The 15,952-nt window shown below is 43.5% G+C and overlaps 1 protein-coding gene across 2 annotated transcripts in view; it reads right to left on the bottom strand.

The window, feature by feature from the left end:
* Positions 1–2,563: 2,563 nt before the first annotated feature.
* OXSR1 (oxidative stress responsive kinase 1) overlaps positions 2,564–15,952 on the bottom strand; it is a 105,414-nt gene continuing 92,025 nt past the window's right edge. For both annotated transcript variants that reach the window (XM_047098571.1, XM_047098572.1), the window contains 7 exons: positions 15,307–15,342; positions 11,366–11,512; positions 9,653–9,717; positions 8,482–8,534; positions 6,849–6,917; positions 5,920–5,984; positions 2,564–5,294 (listed from right to left, as the gene is read on the bottom strand). In XM_047098571.1, the coding sequence (XP_046954527.1) occupies positions 5,220–5,294; positions 5,920–5,984; positions 6,849–6,917; positions 8,482–8,534; positions 9,653–9,717; positions 11,366–11,512; positions 15,307–15,342 (510 nt within the window). In that variant the 3' untranslated portion in view covers positions 2,564–5,219. The remainder of the gene's footprint in view (positions 5,295–5,919; positions 5,985–6,848; positions 6,918–8,481; positions 8,535–9,652; positions 9,718–11,365; positions 11,513–15,306; positions 15,343–15,952) is intronic.

Genomic DNA, 15,952 nt, shown 5'->3' with positions numbered 1-15,952 from the left:
TCTCTCAAAAAACAAAACAAAACAAAACAACCCAGACATAGGGCATATGTTGGAGATAATGCTGGTTGGGTTCAGGATCACTGCAATAAAGCAAACATTGCAATAAAGCAAGTCAAACGACTTTTTTCATTTCCCACTGCATATAAAAGTTATGTTTACAATACGTGGTAGTCTACTGAGTGTGTGATAGCATTATGTCTACAATAACAACATATATACCTTTTAAGCTTTTTTATTTTGAGAGAGAGTGGGGAAGGGGAAGAGAGAGAATTCCAAGCAGGCTCCATGCTGTCAGCACAGAGCCCGATGTGGGGCTCAATCTCATGAACCACAAGCTGAAATCAAGAGCCCAATGCTTAACCAACTGAGCGACCCAAGCACACCAATAATGTACATACCTTAATTAAAAAATACTTTATTGACACAGAGACACAAAGTGAGCAAATGCTGTTGGAAAAATGGTACTGGGAGGCATGCTCAACGCAGGGTTGCCACGAACCTTCGACTTGGACACTGACAACACCAAATGGTGGCAAGGATGTAGAGCAACCGAAACTCTCTCATTCATTGGTGAGAACGCAAAATGGTACAGCCACTTTGAAAGACAGCTGGTGGTTTCTTACAGAACTATACTTTTACCATACAATCCACAATTGGGCTCCCTGGTATTTACCCAAAGGAATTAAAAACATATCTGCACAAAACCTCCATACAGATGTTTACCGCAGCTTGATTCCTAATTGTCAAAACTTGACAGAAACCCATAGGCAATTGGATTAATAAACTGTGGTACATCCAAAGAATATTATTATTCAGCATTAAAAAGAAACGAGCTATCAAACCACACACACACACACACACACACACACTGAAATGCCTATTACTAAGCAAAAGAAGCCATTCTGAAAAGGCTACATACACACTGTAGGATTGTAACTACAAGACACTCTGGAAAAGGCAAAACTGTGGCATCACTAAAAAGATGAGTGGTTGCCCAGGACTAGAGGGAAGGGAGAGGACAGGTGGAGTACAGGGGATTTTAGGGTAGTGAAGCTATTCTATATAACAATGGATACGTGTCACTATATATTTCTCTAAATCTATATAGAATGTACAACAGCCAAGAGTGAACCTGAATGTCAACCATCGTCTTGGGGTGATAAGGACGTGTTAATGTCAATGAACCTTCATTGACTGTAACAAGCATACCACTGTGGTGCCGGTTGTGGGGGAAGCTGTGCACGTGTGGGCTCAAAGGGTACATGCAACTCTGTGTACTTTCTGTTTAGTTTTGCTGTGAAACTAAAACTGCTCTAAAAAAGGAAGTCTATTTAAAAAAACAACAACAACAAAAGGCAAAAAATGTGGTGTAGATGAGCTGGTCCAAAGGAGAAATCCATGAACTGTTGCACTGAGAATTGTTACTACAATGAGGAAGAGCTAAGGAATCAGGCCTCTTGACAACATCTGACCTTGTTAGAAAACGGGCAATGGAAAGGTTCTATTTACCCTTGCCCGGCCACCTCCTTCCTCTCCCCACATACATCTCGGTCACTTTTGAGTGACTAGCACCTCCTCTGTCCCCACAGTAGTCACAGTCCACTTTTACAGCCTGCTTATCTTGAAAGCAAATTCAATTAGAGATTACTTATCCGCAAGGTGGTGGAGGAATACAGAGGAGCCTACAGTCTCACGTGTGACCCCACCATTTCGATATCAAAGCCAAAGAGGGACAAGTTCAGCCCTGCTGAATTTTCCAGAAAGACTCCCAAGAGCTCAAATCTTGCATCTTTCCCCTATCCAAAAGCCTGAGCAGAATCAAACAGAAAAGATAAATACAAGGAAATCCCACACCCCACCATATGAGATTTCCCTGGCCAGATCTTCTCTCTCCTTTCGGGATCTTAGTTTCCCCATTCGTACGATGGTTTTAAGCTGTTCTACGGAACCTGTAGATCAATTCACACATTTTTTAGCTTATGTACATTTTGGTTCTTCTCCATTCACATGAAAAATTAAGTAGTGACTCCCTGACCCACTCCTCATTGCTCCCCACCCACAAGCACTAAAAATATAAAATAATCTTTGGGGCACGTCAGTGGCTCAGTTAAGTGCCCAGCTTCGGCTCAGATCATGATCTTATTTTATTATTATTATTATTTTTTAAAGTTTATTTATTTTTGAGACAGAGAGAGACAGAGTATGAACGGGGGAGGGTCAGCGAGAGGGAGACACAGAATCTGAAGCAGGCTCCGGGCTCCGAGCTGTCAGCACAGAGCCCGACACGGGGCTTGAACTCGCGGAGTGTGAGATCATGACCTGAGCCGAAGTCGGATGCTTAACCGACTGAGCCACCCAGGCGCCCCTCAGGTCATGATCTTATGGTTGGTAAGTTCGAGCCTTGCGTCGGGCTCTGTGCTGACAGCTCAAGAGCCTAGAGCCTGCTTCAGATTCTGTGTCTCCTTCTCTCTCTCTCTCTGCTCCTGCCCCTGCTTGCACTCTGTTTCTCTCTCAAAAATAAACATTAAAAAAAATTTTTTTAAAGAATCTTTACACCACCACAGACAATTTACTCTTTATTGATTAAAAATGAAGGAAACATGCAGCAAAATACAAAGTCAAAAAAAGGGAGGGGGAAGGTCAAATATTTTACATCTTCCATAATCTAGCATACGTCATAAGGAGGAACCTCCATTTATTGATACACCATTATTCTATCCTCAGATTATTAAATAGTATCAGCTGGCTCTAGGATTTGGTTCAAAACTTAAGCGAAAAACCCAAACAAATCCATTAGTCATTTGGAATAAGACCATACATTTCACAAACAGCATTGGCACATGTTACCTTGTGCTGAATTAGTCCCTACCCCCAGGGACCAGGGGATCCTGGGGACTCAAAGACAGAGGTGCACCCCGAACCACCACTCCTGGAAAGGAGCAAGGTCTCTCAATGTGTCACGTGCTGTCCCACCTGGGAAGTTTCTGTTCACGTATTTTCTCAGCATCACTGTGTAAGTCAGCAAAGGGAGTCCACCATACATCATGCAGAAGAAGAGAGGACACTGTCCTAAGGCTTGGTGTCTGGCTTCTAGTTCCCAGCAGGGCAAAAAAATGAACCGAAAAGAAAAAGAAAGCCCCAGCCCACTGCTATTGGCACGCTGTCATTCAAACATGTCCCACTGTCATTCAAAGGTAATGGCTGGCTGGAGAAACTGAACAGGGGAGTGGGATGCCGCTGACCCCCAGCCTGGGCTCCAGACCACCTCCAAAGAAAATGCTAGAAAAGAGTGATGCCACCACCCCTTGGATTTATCAGTAAGTAGATGATGATGGCTTGCTTGAAACCAAAATATGGACTCTAAGGCAAGCCACTAGTCTTGCGCCAAAGAGGACACTGTCACCTTATTCCCACCTCCCGGCCCTCATTCTTCCCACCCGCCTAAAGAAAAGAAAGAGAGAGAGAGAGAGAGAGAGAGAGAGAGAGAGAAAGAAAAGCTAAATATTTTTCCAGCAAGCTGATCAATCTTCTCTTCCTTCACTAGGCTCAGCACGCTCCCTCTTCTTACCAATCCTGCTGGGACCCTGGACTTTGGTGTGTGATCCTCTCATTTACTTTCCTCCCAACTTGCCATCCCAAACCCGCCCCCCCTCCTTCTCCCCAACATCCACTCCTTTCCCAGTATGTCTTTGTACCCAGGGCAGGGGAAGAAAACCCATGACTGAAACTACAAGCTCAGAATGAGAAACAAAAGCTGTGACGACTCAGTTGTGGGGGAGGTTTCCAGAGACTCTCCGAGAGAAAACTAGGCGAAGCGATCTTGTTATTCACAGACCAACAGTGCTGGAAAGGGCCTGAGCGATTCTGTAAGAGGCAACTCTCCCCTTTCCATGGGGCCACAGCCCATCTTTGTGTGTCATTTTAAGGCCAGATCGAGTGTCCCTTTCGAATACAAAAATTGTTAGGGCTACTTGCAGTTAGACAAAGGCTGACTGTGAAGCAGTAGGAAAGAAAATCGGCCCCACCGACTACTCACATATTGCATTATGAGTGCTCGTTTCGAAACCTAAAGAATAATTTATATTACTTCTATAGAAAATCAGATGAACACTGTCTACTCATAAATCCTAAAAGTCACGGCACATGTGGTTTCACTTTCCGTCCTGGGTCGGGTTCAGCGCACAGAAGTGTGGACCCCCTCCAAAGGGTCAGTGCAGGAGAGGGGCGGAAGGCAGGCCTCGCTGGCCTGGTGAGGCTCCTTTATTGCTGTAGAGAGCTCAGCCTTTCATTTCCTCATGACGTGGAGGCCAGGCAAATTTTCACGGGAGGACTGAGGAGCAGTTTTTCCTCAACTGAATTTTTTTAAGATTCGAAAATAAATACTTCCACAATGATATGACTTTTGCTTTTTCCTGTTCAAAACCACTGCTGGGAAAGTTCACTTTTATAGGCCATTACTCGGTGTTTTCACTACAATAGGTCCAAACTTCCACTTTGAAGGATCTGATGGCTTGAAGTTCGACTACAGATGTTTTGCACCAGCTGAAGTTAAGGCTAGCAACCCTTTCTGGAGGGAGGGATGAAGAGGGGTGCCTGAGAGCAGCTTCAGCAAAACGCTTAGAAACATGAACAAAACAGAAACACAGTTTAGGCTGCCTCCTCTGAGGCTGTGCTTTTTCCTAACAAAGGTTGCTAGAATTCACAACACATTAAAAAAAAAAAAAAAAAATCACTAAATTAAATTCTCTGGGCTCCAGCTAAACAATCGCCTTTTAGTTGCTACTTCAGTGGTAAAGAGATATCCCAAGATGCCCACATCCTGTCAGGTGTGGGGGAACAGGCAGGAGGAGGAAGCCCAACATAGCTGCTACTTTCCACCCAGCGCCATCATTGGAGTAAGGCAAGATGAGCTGACCGATCTCCCTCCTGGGCCTTGAGGCACGTGGTCCCCTTGTCAGATGGAGGAAGACAGGGGACACGTGCGGTAAGTTTACTAACGGAACTCTTTAAAGGGATGCTGGCCACTGGTGATCCGACTTTTCTCTCCCTGTGGGAAAAAGGGGGAATGATGGCAGGAAGAACATAAAGAAAGACCTCTAAAGCTCCTAGCCGGGAGGTTTGTTGCTGGGTTCTTTGGCAGTAGTGGGTTTAGGCCAACAGAAGCAACAGAGACACGCATGTGTGGAATCTCCTGAGGCCGCCTCTTCCAGGGCTGTGGTTTAGCTGATGCTGAGCTGGGCAAATCCTATTAGTTTCCCATCATCAGGAATATCCGAGCCTTCGACACCAGATGCCTAGGAATCAAACGAAATAAGAAGCTGTGGCTACTTGTAAACAAAACTGCACGTAGCAATTAAAACTGACTGACACAGGGACTGTGGGAAGGAAGACAGTGGGGGACAGGTCCCTGGGATACAAACGGGAGGCAGATCAAGTGTCTTTTCCAGAAATGGTGGGGGCTGGGTAACAAGCTGGAGTCAGACTAGCTAATACTCTCTTGAGAGGAGTCAAGGGCGTGGGGTAGGAGGCTTCCTGGGAGGGAGAGGGGAAGAGAGGACACTCAAAAGGAGACATCAGGGGGCGCCTGGGTGGCTCAGGTTAAGCGTCCAAACTACTGGTTTCGGCTCATGTTTCATGAGTTTGAGCCCCGCATCAGGATCTGTGCCGACAGCCCAGAGCTTGCTTGGGATCTCTCTCTCCTTCTCTCTCTGCCCCTGCCCCGCTTGAGCTCTCACTCTCTCTCTCAGAAAATAAACAAACATAAAAAAAAAAAAAAGAGACATCAGCCTAGGTCCTCAGGAAGGCTAAATGAGTACAATCCACCATATTTTAATATTCTCATCACTCAGGGAATATAGAAACTGGTTCTGCAGAGGCTGCTGCTGTGTAAAGATAGTTTAAAGAAGAAGGGATGAATACCAGTTTGAAAGTGACAGATCGATTTGACTGAGGTTCTTCCACAATTTTCTGCAAATTCGCTGCCACTGTAATCACACAAACAGAAAGTAATGAGAAGCTAAGTAATTCTACTTTCCACCATACTTTAAAAACTTAAACGGTAGCTCAGAATCTTCTATGTGCAACCGAGATGGAAGCAGAAAGATAAGTCACTCCCTAAACAAAAGTTATCTTTTAAACTTCACCCTAAGTAGCACAAATAAATCTTGAATCGTGGTCAGATTAACTTTCTTTAGGATACTGTATTAACTGGGACAAAACACACAGGTGAAAGAGGTAGGATTTGCCTACTCATGGGCCAGAAACCTCTAGACTGGGAGCTGGCCAACTCTGGCCAGCAGCCTGTTTCTAGTCTGGCTGTGGGCTGGGAATGGTTTAAAGAGGACGAAGACAGTGCATGGGCCACAAAGCCTAAACTACTTACTATCTGGTCCTTTACAGAAACACTTGCTGCTTGGCCGTAGACAATGGTCTTTTCCTTCAATAACATGTACACATGGGCCGACTGTGCCTTTTCTTACTTCCTGCTTCTTCGAGGAATAAACCTCTAATGACTTTCGCTTACCTCTTAGCTCTAGAAGGGTCGAGTTTCACCCTCTGAAATGGACTAGATATGGCTAAGCTTACTTTAACTCGTGACTTATGTCATCAGTCCAACTAGTGTCTCCCAGAGACCTAAAGTGCGCTTCGACTCACTGCCACTGGAAGTCACAAACGTAGACAGGAGACTTTCTGTTTTGTGAGGAACTGTCCCCACTAGCTGTTATTTCAGCAACACCAGGACCGTCCCAAGACCCGTGCGACCTGCTCAATGAGACAGACCTGGTTTTCTAGGTCCTAGATACACAGACAGAGACACAGGAGCACAGGGCAGAGCACAGAGTAGTTACCTATTACTAAATCCCTTCCATCGACCAGGCCAGCAGAAATAAGTTCCTGAGAGACGCCCTCGGCGGTATCTGCGGGGACAAAGCAGAAGGTGCTCTTTGTCACGTCACTACTACCTCTCAGAGGAGGTGCTGGCACTGCCAGGCCCAGGCTAGCTGCTAGATCCACAGAACCAAGGAGGCGGGTGGAGTCCTCTCCCCACACGAAGGTTCCTCCCACCACTGGGGCTGACTAGAGGGCCGAATCTATGGCAGCCAGACGGCCAATATGAGCTCGATGTAAAGGTAACCTTCTACAGAACGGTGTAATTTAGATGACTACAGGTTCTGCTCAAAAGAGCCCCCGCAGTGATGCCACAGGGGAAACTCCTACTCTGAGGGTACCGTGGCCCCGAGCCCCATCAGCTCTGAGAGGCGACCGCGAGCGTACAACACCTCCAGGGCTAATACGACAAAATGCTTTATTTTCAAGTACACCTTGAAAGAGCAAATTGTAATCTCTTCCCTTTGGAGATCACACCCCAAGGGTTTTGCTGAAGTCACTTTCTTTTTTATTCCGGTGGGCTTTTCTTCGTATCTAGTTGTTATTTTAGGTGGCACAATCGGATTGATGGGTATAACAGAAATGAAAAGACAAGGACAGAGCGTCCCTAAGCTGATCTCATCTCCAACTGTGACTCAGTGCTGCTGAACGCTGAGCCCCCCAGAGGAACAGGAGGACTTCGGGGGGGGGGGAGGGGGCGGGCACACATTTGAGCTGATGACCAGTGTTTGTTTGTTTTTTTTTAATTCTCAAGTTAGTTACCATGCCATGTAGTCTTGGCTTCAGGAGTAGAACCCAGTGATTGTCAGTGATTTGAATTAGTTCCTTAGTATGTGACTCTTCCTGGTTTTAAACAGTGAAACAGATACACCTCTGCACATCTGTATCTGTTCTCTTTCGTACTTAGTTACTGATGCTACCAAGATAGCGGGGAGAACAAGCACGGCACAAAGGACAAATGTGCTGGAGTCAGGCCACCTCCCCAATCTGAACCCTGAGTAACAAAGGCAAGAAAGAAACAAGCCTCATCCCAGGGAGAAGTTCAAGGCCAGAAACTATGCATGTCAGGGCTCAGCTTCAGCCTGCGGAGAGAGGAGCCTGGAAGCCTTGTTTCTTCTTCACTGTCATGGAGAAGGACAACCATGTTCAGTGACAAGAGTAAGAAATCTGCACCCTGACAAGTGTGGATATGAATTCTGGCTGCTCCTCTTTCCAGCCGTGTGAATAGCAACAAGTAACCTCCCCCCTCTCTAACTTCATCATCTATGCAATGGGGACCATAATCCTTCCTTAGGGGGCTGCTCTGCGAATTTAATGAGATATAATGTTTAGCACAATGCCCGGCCTACTATAGTAGGCCACAGATTAGAGCTACGCTCGTTACTGTTGGTATTACGGTAGGTTTTATAAATGAGGTTAGTAGCAAATAAATTGTATTTGAATTGTACTCATATGCTACCCCAAACCTTTAAACCAAGAACGTTTTCATCATCTTTTAGAAGCAAAATATATCCAAAGGACAAAAACTTCATGATATATTTCATTAAATAATAAATCAGAAGTTATTTTGTCTTCAATGTTTTGATGTCTCACCTCTCCCAGGAGTAAACTCGAATCGAATATCATTTAGTTCTTTTTTTGAATTCCTATGAAAGAAAACAGAATGTGTAAAGTCAACTGAATTCATGCATACAGATGCTGCCAACGTGTACTAGGAAAGCTGTGCCTCAAGAAAGAACGTTCTTTCTATTCCCGTAGATCATATGATTTGTTCTAACATGCTCACAGTGTAGGGCTCAGCCCAAACAACTGAAGAGTGAGCATCTAACAGTCTTACAACCCTTTTAACTTATATTCTCCACTGCGGAATATAAAAACCTCATGCTAAGAGGAGAAGGGGATTAAGGGCACACTTATTGTGATGAGCACCGAGTAATGTATGGAATTGCTCAATCACTACAGTATACACCTGAAACTAACATGGCAATGTATGTTAATTATACTGGAAATAAATAAATGGAGGGCAAAATCCCAAGCACGAAGTAAACAAAACCAAACCAAAAAAGCCCTCATGCTTTTGAGGTGAATCTGACATGTGTACTCCCGTGCTTATTCCCACTCAGATGATCATATAAAACTAAGAGGAAAATGTAAGAGCCTGGAAGGTATAATTAAAATGATAAATGATACAGGACGGAAGGGTTAGTATCTAAAATTATATAAAGAACTTACACAACTTAACACCAAAAACCCCAAATGATCCAATTAAAAAATGAGCAGAAGATGGGGCGCCTTGGTGGCTCCGTCGCTTAAGCGTCCAACTTCGGCTCAGGTCATGATCTTGCCGTTCATGAGTTCGAGCCCCGCGTCGGGCTCTGTGCCGACAGTTCGGAGCCTGGAGCCTGCTTCGGATTCTGTCTCCCTCTCTCTCTGCCCCTCCCTCACTCGCACTCTCTCTCTCTCTCTCTCAAAAATAAACAAACATTAAAAAAAATTTTTTTTTCTAATGCCCAAATTTGTCATCATTGTGAGAAACGGTTAAGAGAGTGTGTACGTCAGTCGCAGGACCTGTTAATAACGTCCAGGTCGTCACACTGTTGCCACCACATCTGAGGGAAACCGCACCCCTGCAACACACATGCCAGGGGGCACACACGACCCCATCTACTCTCAGGCACAAACTGCCAGAAGAAAGAGTTACTTGCAAAGAGGAAGAAAAGCGTCTTTAGAGTATTGAGGAAACAAACAGAAGCTGTTTACTTGCCTTAATCTGAGTACTAGGCTGACTGGGATCTTGGCTTCTTGTGAGCCTGCTCCTGAAGGCGGAGCCTAAAAATCGTTGAAAGTATAAAGTCAGTGTCTGGTCTACCAAGCATGGAGGTTACTCACTCACGGTCATCAGCAGAGGAAATGTCCACGTGGCGGCAACTTCCTTCATCTCCAGGGGAGGCCAGACCAGTCCCTGGGACATGTTCCCTGCTCTGGGAGGACATGCACTCCAAGGCAACAAAAGGAACTAAGTGCCAGCACGAGTCAAGCACAGTTAGAAAGATAATTCTCAACCCCACGTGAAATTCCATACATAGCCGTTTATAGTTTGCATTTTTCAGATCCTTGTTTCCTTCTACAAGGGTGAAAAACACGAAGGCTGCGTTTTTCCCTTTAAAAATTCTGCCAGTGTAGGGGCACCTGGGTGGCACCAGTCAGTTAAGCGTCAGACTCTTGGTTTAGGCTTGGGACGTGATCTCACGGTCACGGGTCCAGGCCCCGCATGGGGCTCTGCAATGACAGTATGGAGCCTGCTTGGGATTCTCTCTCTCCCTCTCTGCCCCTCCTCTACTCATGCATGCTCTCTCTCTCAAAATAAATAAACAAACTTTAAAAAATCTGCCAGTGTATCACATAGCAATGTACAAGGTAGGATCTAAACTGGCTGTGCCTCAGGAATCCACCTGGCCTGGAGGTTCCAGATCTTCTGATGGCTAAACGAATCCTCTCTGAAAACTGTTAAGTTATTCCTTGCTTACTAGAGAAGACACATTCTATTTAAGTCGTTTATAAAGTAAATCCAATCTTTCCATCAGTTTTCATAAGATAACTGTATCTTTTCCAATATGATGGAAAGAAATGAAAAGAAAGCTTGGGTTCGATGGAAAGGTTACATAAAGTCAGCACCATGACTAACCGGAAGCTCTCACAGCAGTGGTCTCTAAAGGCAGACCATCACAGGGACACAAAAGAAAAAAAAAAATCAGAACTTGCATTTTTACCTCTTTCTATTGAAAATGTTAGGGGAGAAAAAAAATGAAGTCTCCAATGTCTAATAAATGAATAGACTCTGGAAAGCTTACTCTAACCATGGGGCATAAGGTCACGTGTTCTGCACGGTATTTGGAATTTCCTGAGGGACGCGAGGGAGGGATTCACACACAGCGGGGCCCTCACTCCCTTGACTGCTTTCAGTGTATGAGTATTCACGATTTTTGTGTGTGACTGACCACGTGCATTTATGGATTACATCACTTCACTTTAATGCAATCAACCCTCACAAAATTGACAAATATCTTAAAAAAGAGGAAAGCAAGAAAATCATGGACGGGAGACGGTATCGATAACACAAGCACAAGCGAAAGAAAAGGAAACAGAATTGCTGACAATCCTAGTGTGAGACGAACTCCAGCGGCCGCAGAATAATAATGAGCTCATAAAAAGCTGACCGGAAACTACCTCCCAAATTTCTGATGTTTGGAATGTGGTTCATGTTATCCGTCATTAACTTATTATGCTGCCTAAAAACCTGTGGGATCCTTAAAAAACTCGCTTATTTGTATACAGTTAAAACTGTGAGAACAGAATCTCTAACTTGTTTCACAATCTCCCACCACAGCAACCTTACTACATAAGGTTGTGTTCCACGTCAATCTCTGCTTTCTTCATCTACCCAGAAGGCAGACCGCTCAAGTGCACTCCTGCTTACCTGGGCTGTTTTTGCCGGCTCTGCGGGGGCTGGGGGACAGACTTGAGTTGGCTGTGCAGGCATGTGCCCGGCTGGCTGAGGTAGATGAGCAGAAATCTGTTCTGGAACTTGGAGTAAAGTACCCACGGGATCAGCTGTCGGAAATAGCTGTAACGAGAACATACACACAGTGCTGCTTCAGTTGAGTGGAAAGGGAGGGAGGTGTATTGACGGGCAGGCAGGGCCTCCCAGGGTGACACTTTCAAAGCAGTGTTTGTGTGGCGTCCTGGCACATCTCTACATCTCTTGAATACATCTACTTCAAATGGAAGTCAAATATCTCTACCAGGCTTTTTTGTTATAACAACTTTTGTGAGATGTAATTCATATCCCACAAAATTCACCCACTGTAAGTATACAATTCAGTGATTTCTAGAAAATTTATACTTGTGCAAACATCACTACGATCTAGTTTTAGAACGTTCCCGTCAACTCAGAAAGTTCTCTTGTGCCCACTGACATTTAATTCCTCCGGCTCCCACACCCAGCCCTAGGCAACCACTGATTACTCTCTGTCCCTAGGAGTTTGCCTTTTCTGGATCTTTCATGTAAGTGAAGTACATGCTCTCTGTTGTGTCTGGCTTATTTCACTTAGCAGAGTTTTCTGAGGTTCAGCCATATTACAGCCTATATATCAGTAGTTCATTTTTTTTCTTCAGAATAGCATTTCATTACATCATATTTACTTTCAACTACATCTATTCTACCCTCTTTGCCCAATCAAATAGCACCTCTAAGATGCAGATTTAAGTAGTAAAGGGAAATTACAGAAGCTACATTTTTCTATGTGTTGGAACTTTCTATTACTTATAACGAAAAACAATTAACCAATGATTCATTAAAATATCTGAAATGCTTTTCAAGACCGAAAGCCAACATAGACATTATATATCTATTTTGCATGTTTGAAAGATTTCATAAATTTTAGTTAGGTAACTTGGGGGGGAAAAGACTGATGTTGAGTATAAAATCAAGGTAAACATATTCAAAATTATAAGTTGATGAAAAAAGTACAATGGCTAAAACTTAACAGTTGAAAGAGAAAATAACTGAAAAGTCAACAAGAGAGGTCTAAGGGCTGACAGTATGTAAACAAAATTGAGAGGCAAAGAAGTAAGGTTTTGTATTCATTTAGCTTCATACAGAGGAATTAAAGTAACTCTGGTGCTGGGGCACCTGGGTGGTTCAGTGGGTTAGGCAACCAACTTTGGCTCAGGTCATGATCTTGCAGCTCATGAGTTTGGGCTCAGATTCTGTGTCTCCTTCTCTCTTGCCCCTCCCCTATTCACACTCTGTCTTTCTCTTTCTCTCTCAAAAAGAAATAAACATCAAAAAAATTAAAAAAAAAAAGTAATTCTGTGGTTCTGAATTTTGACAGAAAAAGAGAACGTAAGATTAGTTTGAAATTGATGGGGCACCTGGCGGGCCCAGTCGGCAGAGTTGTGTGGCTCCTGATCTTGGGATTGTGAGTTTGAGCCTCATGTTGGGTACAGAGATTACATAAAAATAAAAAAATCTTAAAAAAAAAAAAGATTTGAAAATATTAAATAGGAGTATTAGCACTATTTTAAAAGGGCAGTTTCCAAATTGCATGCACATATATGCTAACTTCTATTAACTGAAAGGTTATACAAAACAAAGCAATGAGAGGATATAGAGACATTGGAACCTTGAGCACTGCAGATGACAATGTAAAATAGTGCAGCCACTATGGAAAACAGTAAGGTAATTCCTCAGAAAGTTAAAAATAGAATTATCATATGATCCAGCAATTCCCTTCTGGGTAAGCCCCAAAGAATTAAAAGTAAGAACTCGAACAGATATTTGTGTAGCCATGTTCACACTGGAATCATTCACAACAGCCTAAAGGTGAAAACAACCCAACTGTCTGTCCAGTGGAAGGGAAAAACAAATATGATGCATACCTACAATGGAATATTATTCAGCCTTAAAAAGGGAGGGAGGAAGGAAGTTCTGACACGCACTACATGGATGAACCCAGAGGGCATTATGCTAAGTGAAAAAGGCAGTCTCGAAGGGCTTATGGTTTATGATCCCATTTGCATGAGGTATATATAGAACGGTGGCTGCCAGGGGCTGGGGGGGAGGAAAAAATGGGGTGACTGCTAATCTGGAGTTGCACGGTTGGTGATGGTTGCACAACAGTGTGAATGTACTGAAAGCCACTGAACTGCACCCACAAAAATGGTTAAGATGGTAACTTTTATGTTATGTCTATTTCACCACAATTTCAAACATAACAACAAAGTAATGAGCCCTGAAGTATGAGTATGAGCTTGTGAGAGTCCATGTGGGAATGCCACTGAGGCAAAGGGACAAGAAGATCACACGAACAACTCTGGGTAAACTGTAAAATACCCTCTCCACTCAACTTTGGAGAAACTAAGAATTAATTAGTCTAGAATAGGTTAGAGTAAGAAATAATCTTAAATGCTCAGAAAATCATAAGGAGAAAAGTTATTTCTTTTCTTAGCAGAGGCTAAGTTTGGGATCATCCTCATTCAGGGACGCAGGCTGTGGTGGCAGGGGTAAGGGGACCCAGGGAACAACAGAATGGCTCTTCCTTCTGCTAACATTTCATTGCCCAAAGCAACTGCCATGGCCACGAGTAACTTCAAGGGGTCAGGAGATGCAATTCTACCAGGTAGCACGAGGAGGAACCAGAAATCTTAATGAATCGCAGTGCTGATGTAAGTTCTGACGTAACTGGCCTGATAATATGCTGAAGTGCAGTATTCATTTTCAGTCTTTTTTTTTTTTTTTTAATTTTTTTTTTCAACGTTTATTTATTTTTGGGACAGAGAGAGACAGAGCATGAACGGGCGAGGGGCAGAGAGAGAGGGAGACACAGAATCGGAAACAGGCTCCAGGCTCTGAGCCATCAGCCCAGAGCCTGACGCGGGGCTCGAACTCACGGACCGCGAGATCGTGACCTGGCTGAAGTCGGACGCTTAACCGACTGCGCCACCCAGGCGCCCCTTATTTTCAGTCTTAAAATATGTGATACCATATAGACAAATCCTGCACATAATTGTGTACAAAATTGTATACTATACACACAAATCAAGTGGGGAAAAAAGCAACTTCTAAGAATAGGGGCAAAACCAAACTGATTTAAGGGGTCAAGACGTGTAACTGTTAAATCACTACTGAGCCTGGAATGCAGATGCTGCCCGAAGGAAAAATGCATCCCCCAAAATGATTGTTATCTTCACGTAATGAGCGTAAGGCAGGCCAGCCCAACAGGATTCTGTTTAGTGGGATTGCCTATCATAATGAGGCAACAGCTAAAGACAACATAATGTATATGACAAGAGAAGATGATAGAGGGGTAAAACCCAAAAACGATAGGTAGCATACGACAAATTCCTGGACAGATTAATGCAAAAAGACGACTTTCCACTTTAGGCGGCCCAAGCCAAAAAAGTAATTCATAAAGTCAGGCTGGAAAGGAAGGAAGAACTTCCTGGGCCTCCAAGCCAACTTTTTTTTTTTTTTTTAAATACTTATTTTTGAGAGACAGAGAGAGACAGAGCACAAGTGGGGGGAGGGGCGGAGAGAGAATGAGACACAGAATCAGAAGCAGGCTCCAGGCTCTGCACTGGCAGCACAGAGCCTGATGCGGGGCTCGAACTCACAAACTGTGAGATCGCTTAACTGACTCAGCCCCCCAGGTGCCCCCAGGCCAACTTTTAAAATGAGTGCAATGGCGCTGACTTACTGCAGAAATCCATTCAAACTCAGAATCGATACCTCTGATGAAATTTGGCTGCTACAAATTCTCATTCCCATTTAGGCACATATAAAAAAAAATGTGCTTACCATTAAAAACAAAACAAAAGCACACACACTTTAATGACTCAAAACCCACAACTACTTACCTCAGAATTTGATAATGATTCTTTCACTCGGGGAGACTAAAAGAAATACAAAAAAGGCTTATTAACTCAAAACTTAGGTTACTTGTAGTTCCAAACTGCACTGAATGTTGAAATGCAAGTAAACTCCATTTCATTCTGATCCATTAAGTCACTGGTAACTCTAGTGAAAGTTTTCTGGAAAAAGAAAATATCATGATGCTATTGTATTCTTTGTCCAGGTAGCCTTTAATACATCAATGTTCTATGGTATTTTAAGAGTTCCCAACTTGAGGTTTATAACAAACATGGGACTGAGTTCTCAGGCAGCAGGGAGGTCACACTCTTCAAAGTACAATTCTTTCTACTAATCATGAACATGTTATGTACATAATATCCAAGACCAACTGCAAGCCTTCAAGCTCATTATCCAACACACCCTCAAAGCAGAGTAATTTGTATTATGGGCTTCAGCTGGAGAACACTCTTGAGCCAAAACTGAAAATTTTGGCAAATTTATAATCTGCCACTTGAAAAATTTATGCTAAATTTATTTAGTAAACCGTAACAGTTAGTAGTGATTCTGGACACAGGTAATGGAGAATACAAAAAAACAAAAAACGAAACCCTGAACATATCTTTAAACAAATATCAGTTTCTGGTAAATTCT

Source organism: Lynx rufus, unplaced genomic scaffold (genome assembly GCF_022079265.1).
Source record: "Lynx rufus isolate CCGP_SWC_20201006 ecotype Redwood Valley unplaced genomic scaffold, mLynRuf1.p SCAF_5, whole genome shotgun sequence".
NCBI classification, from domain to species: Eukaryota; Metazoa; Chordata; class Mammalia; order Carnivora; family Felidae; genus Lynx; species Lynx rufus.
Note: the sequence above shows the minus strand (reverse complement) of the source record. Positions and strands in the feature narration are given on the sequence as shown.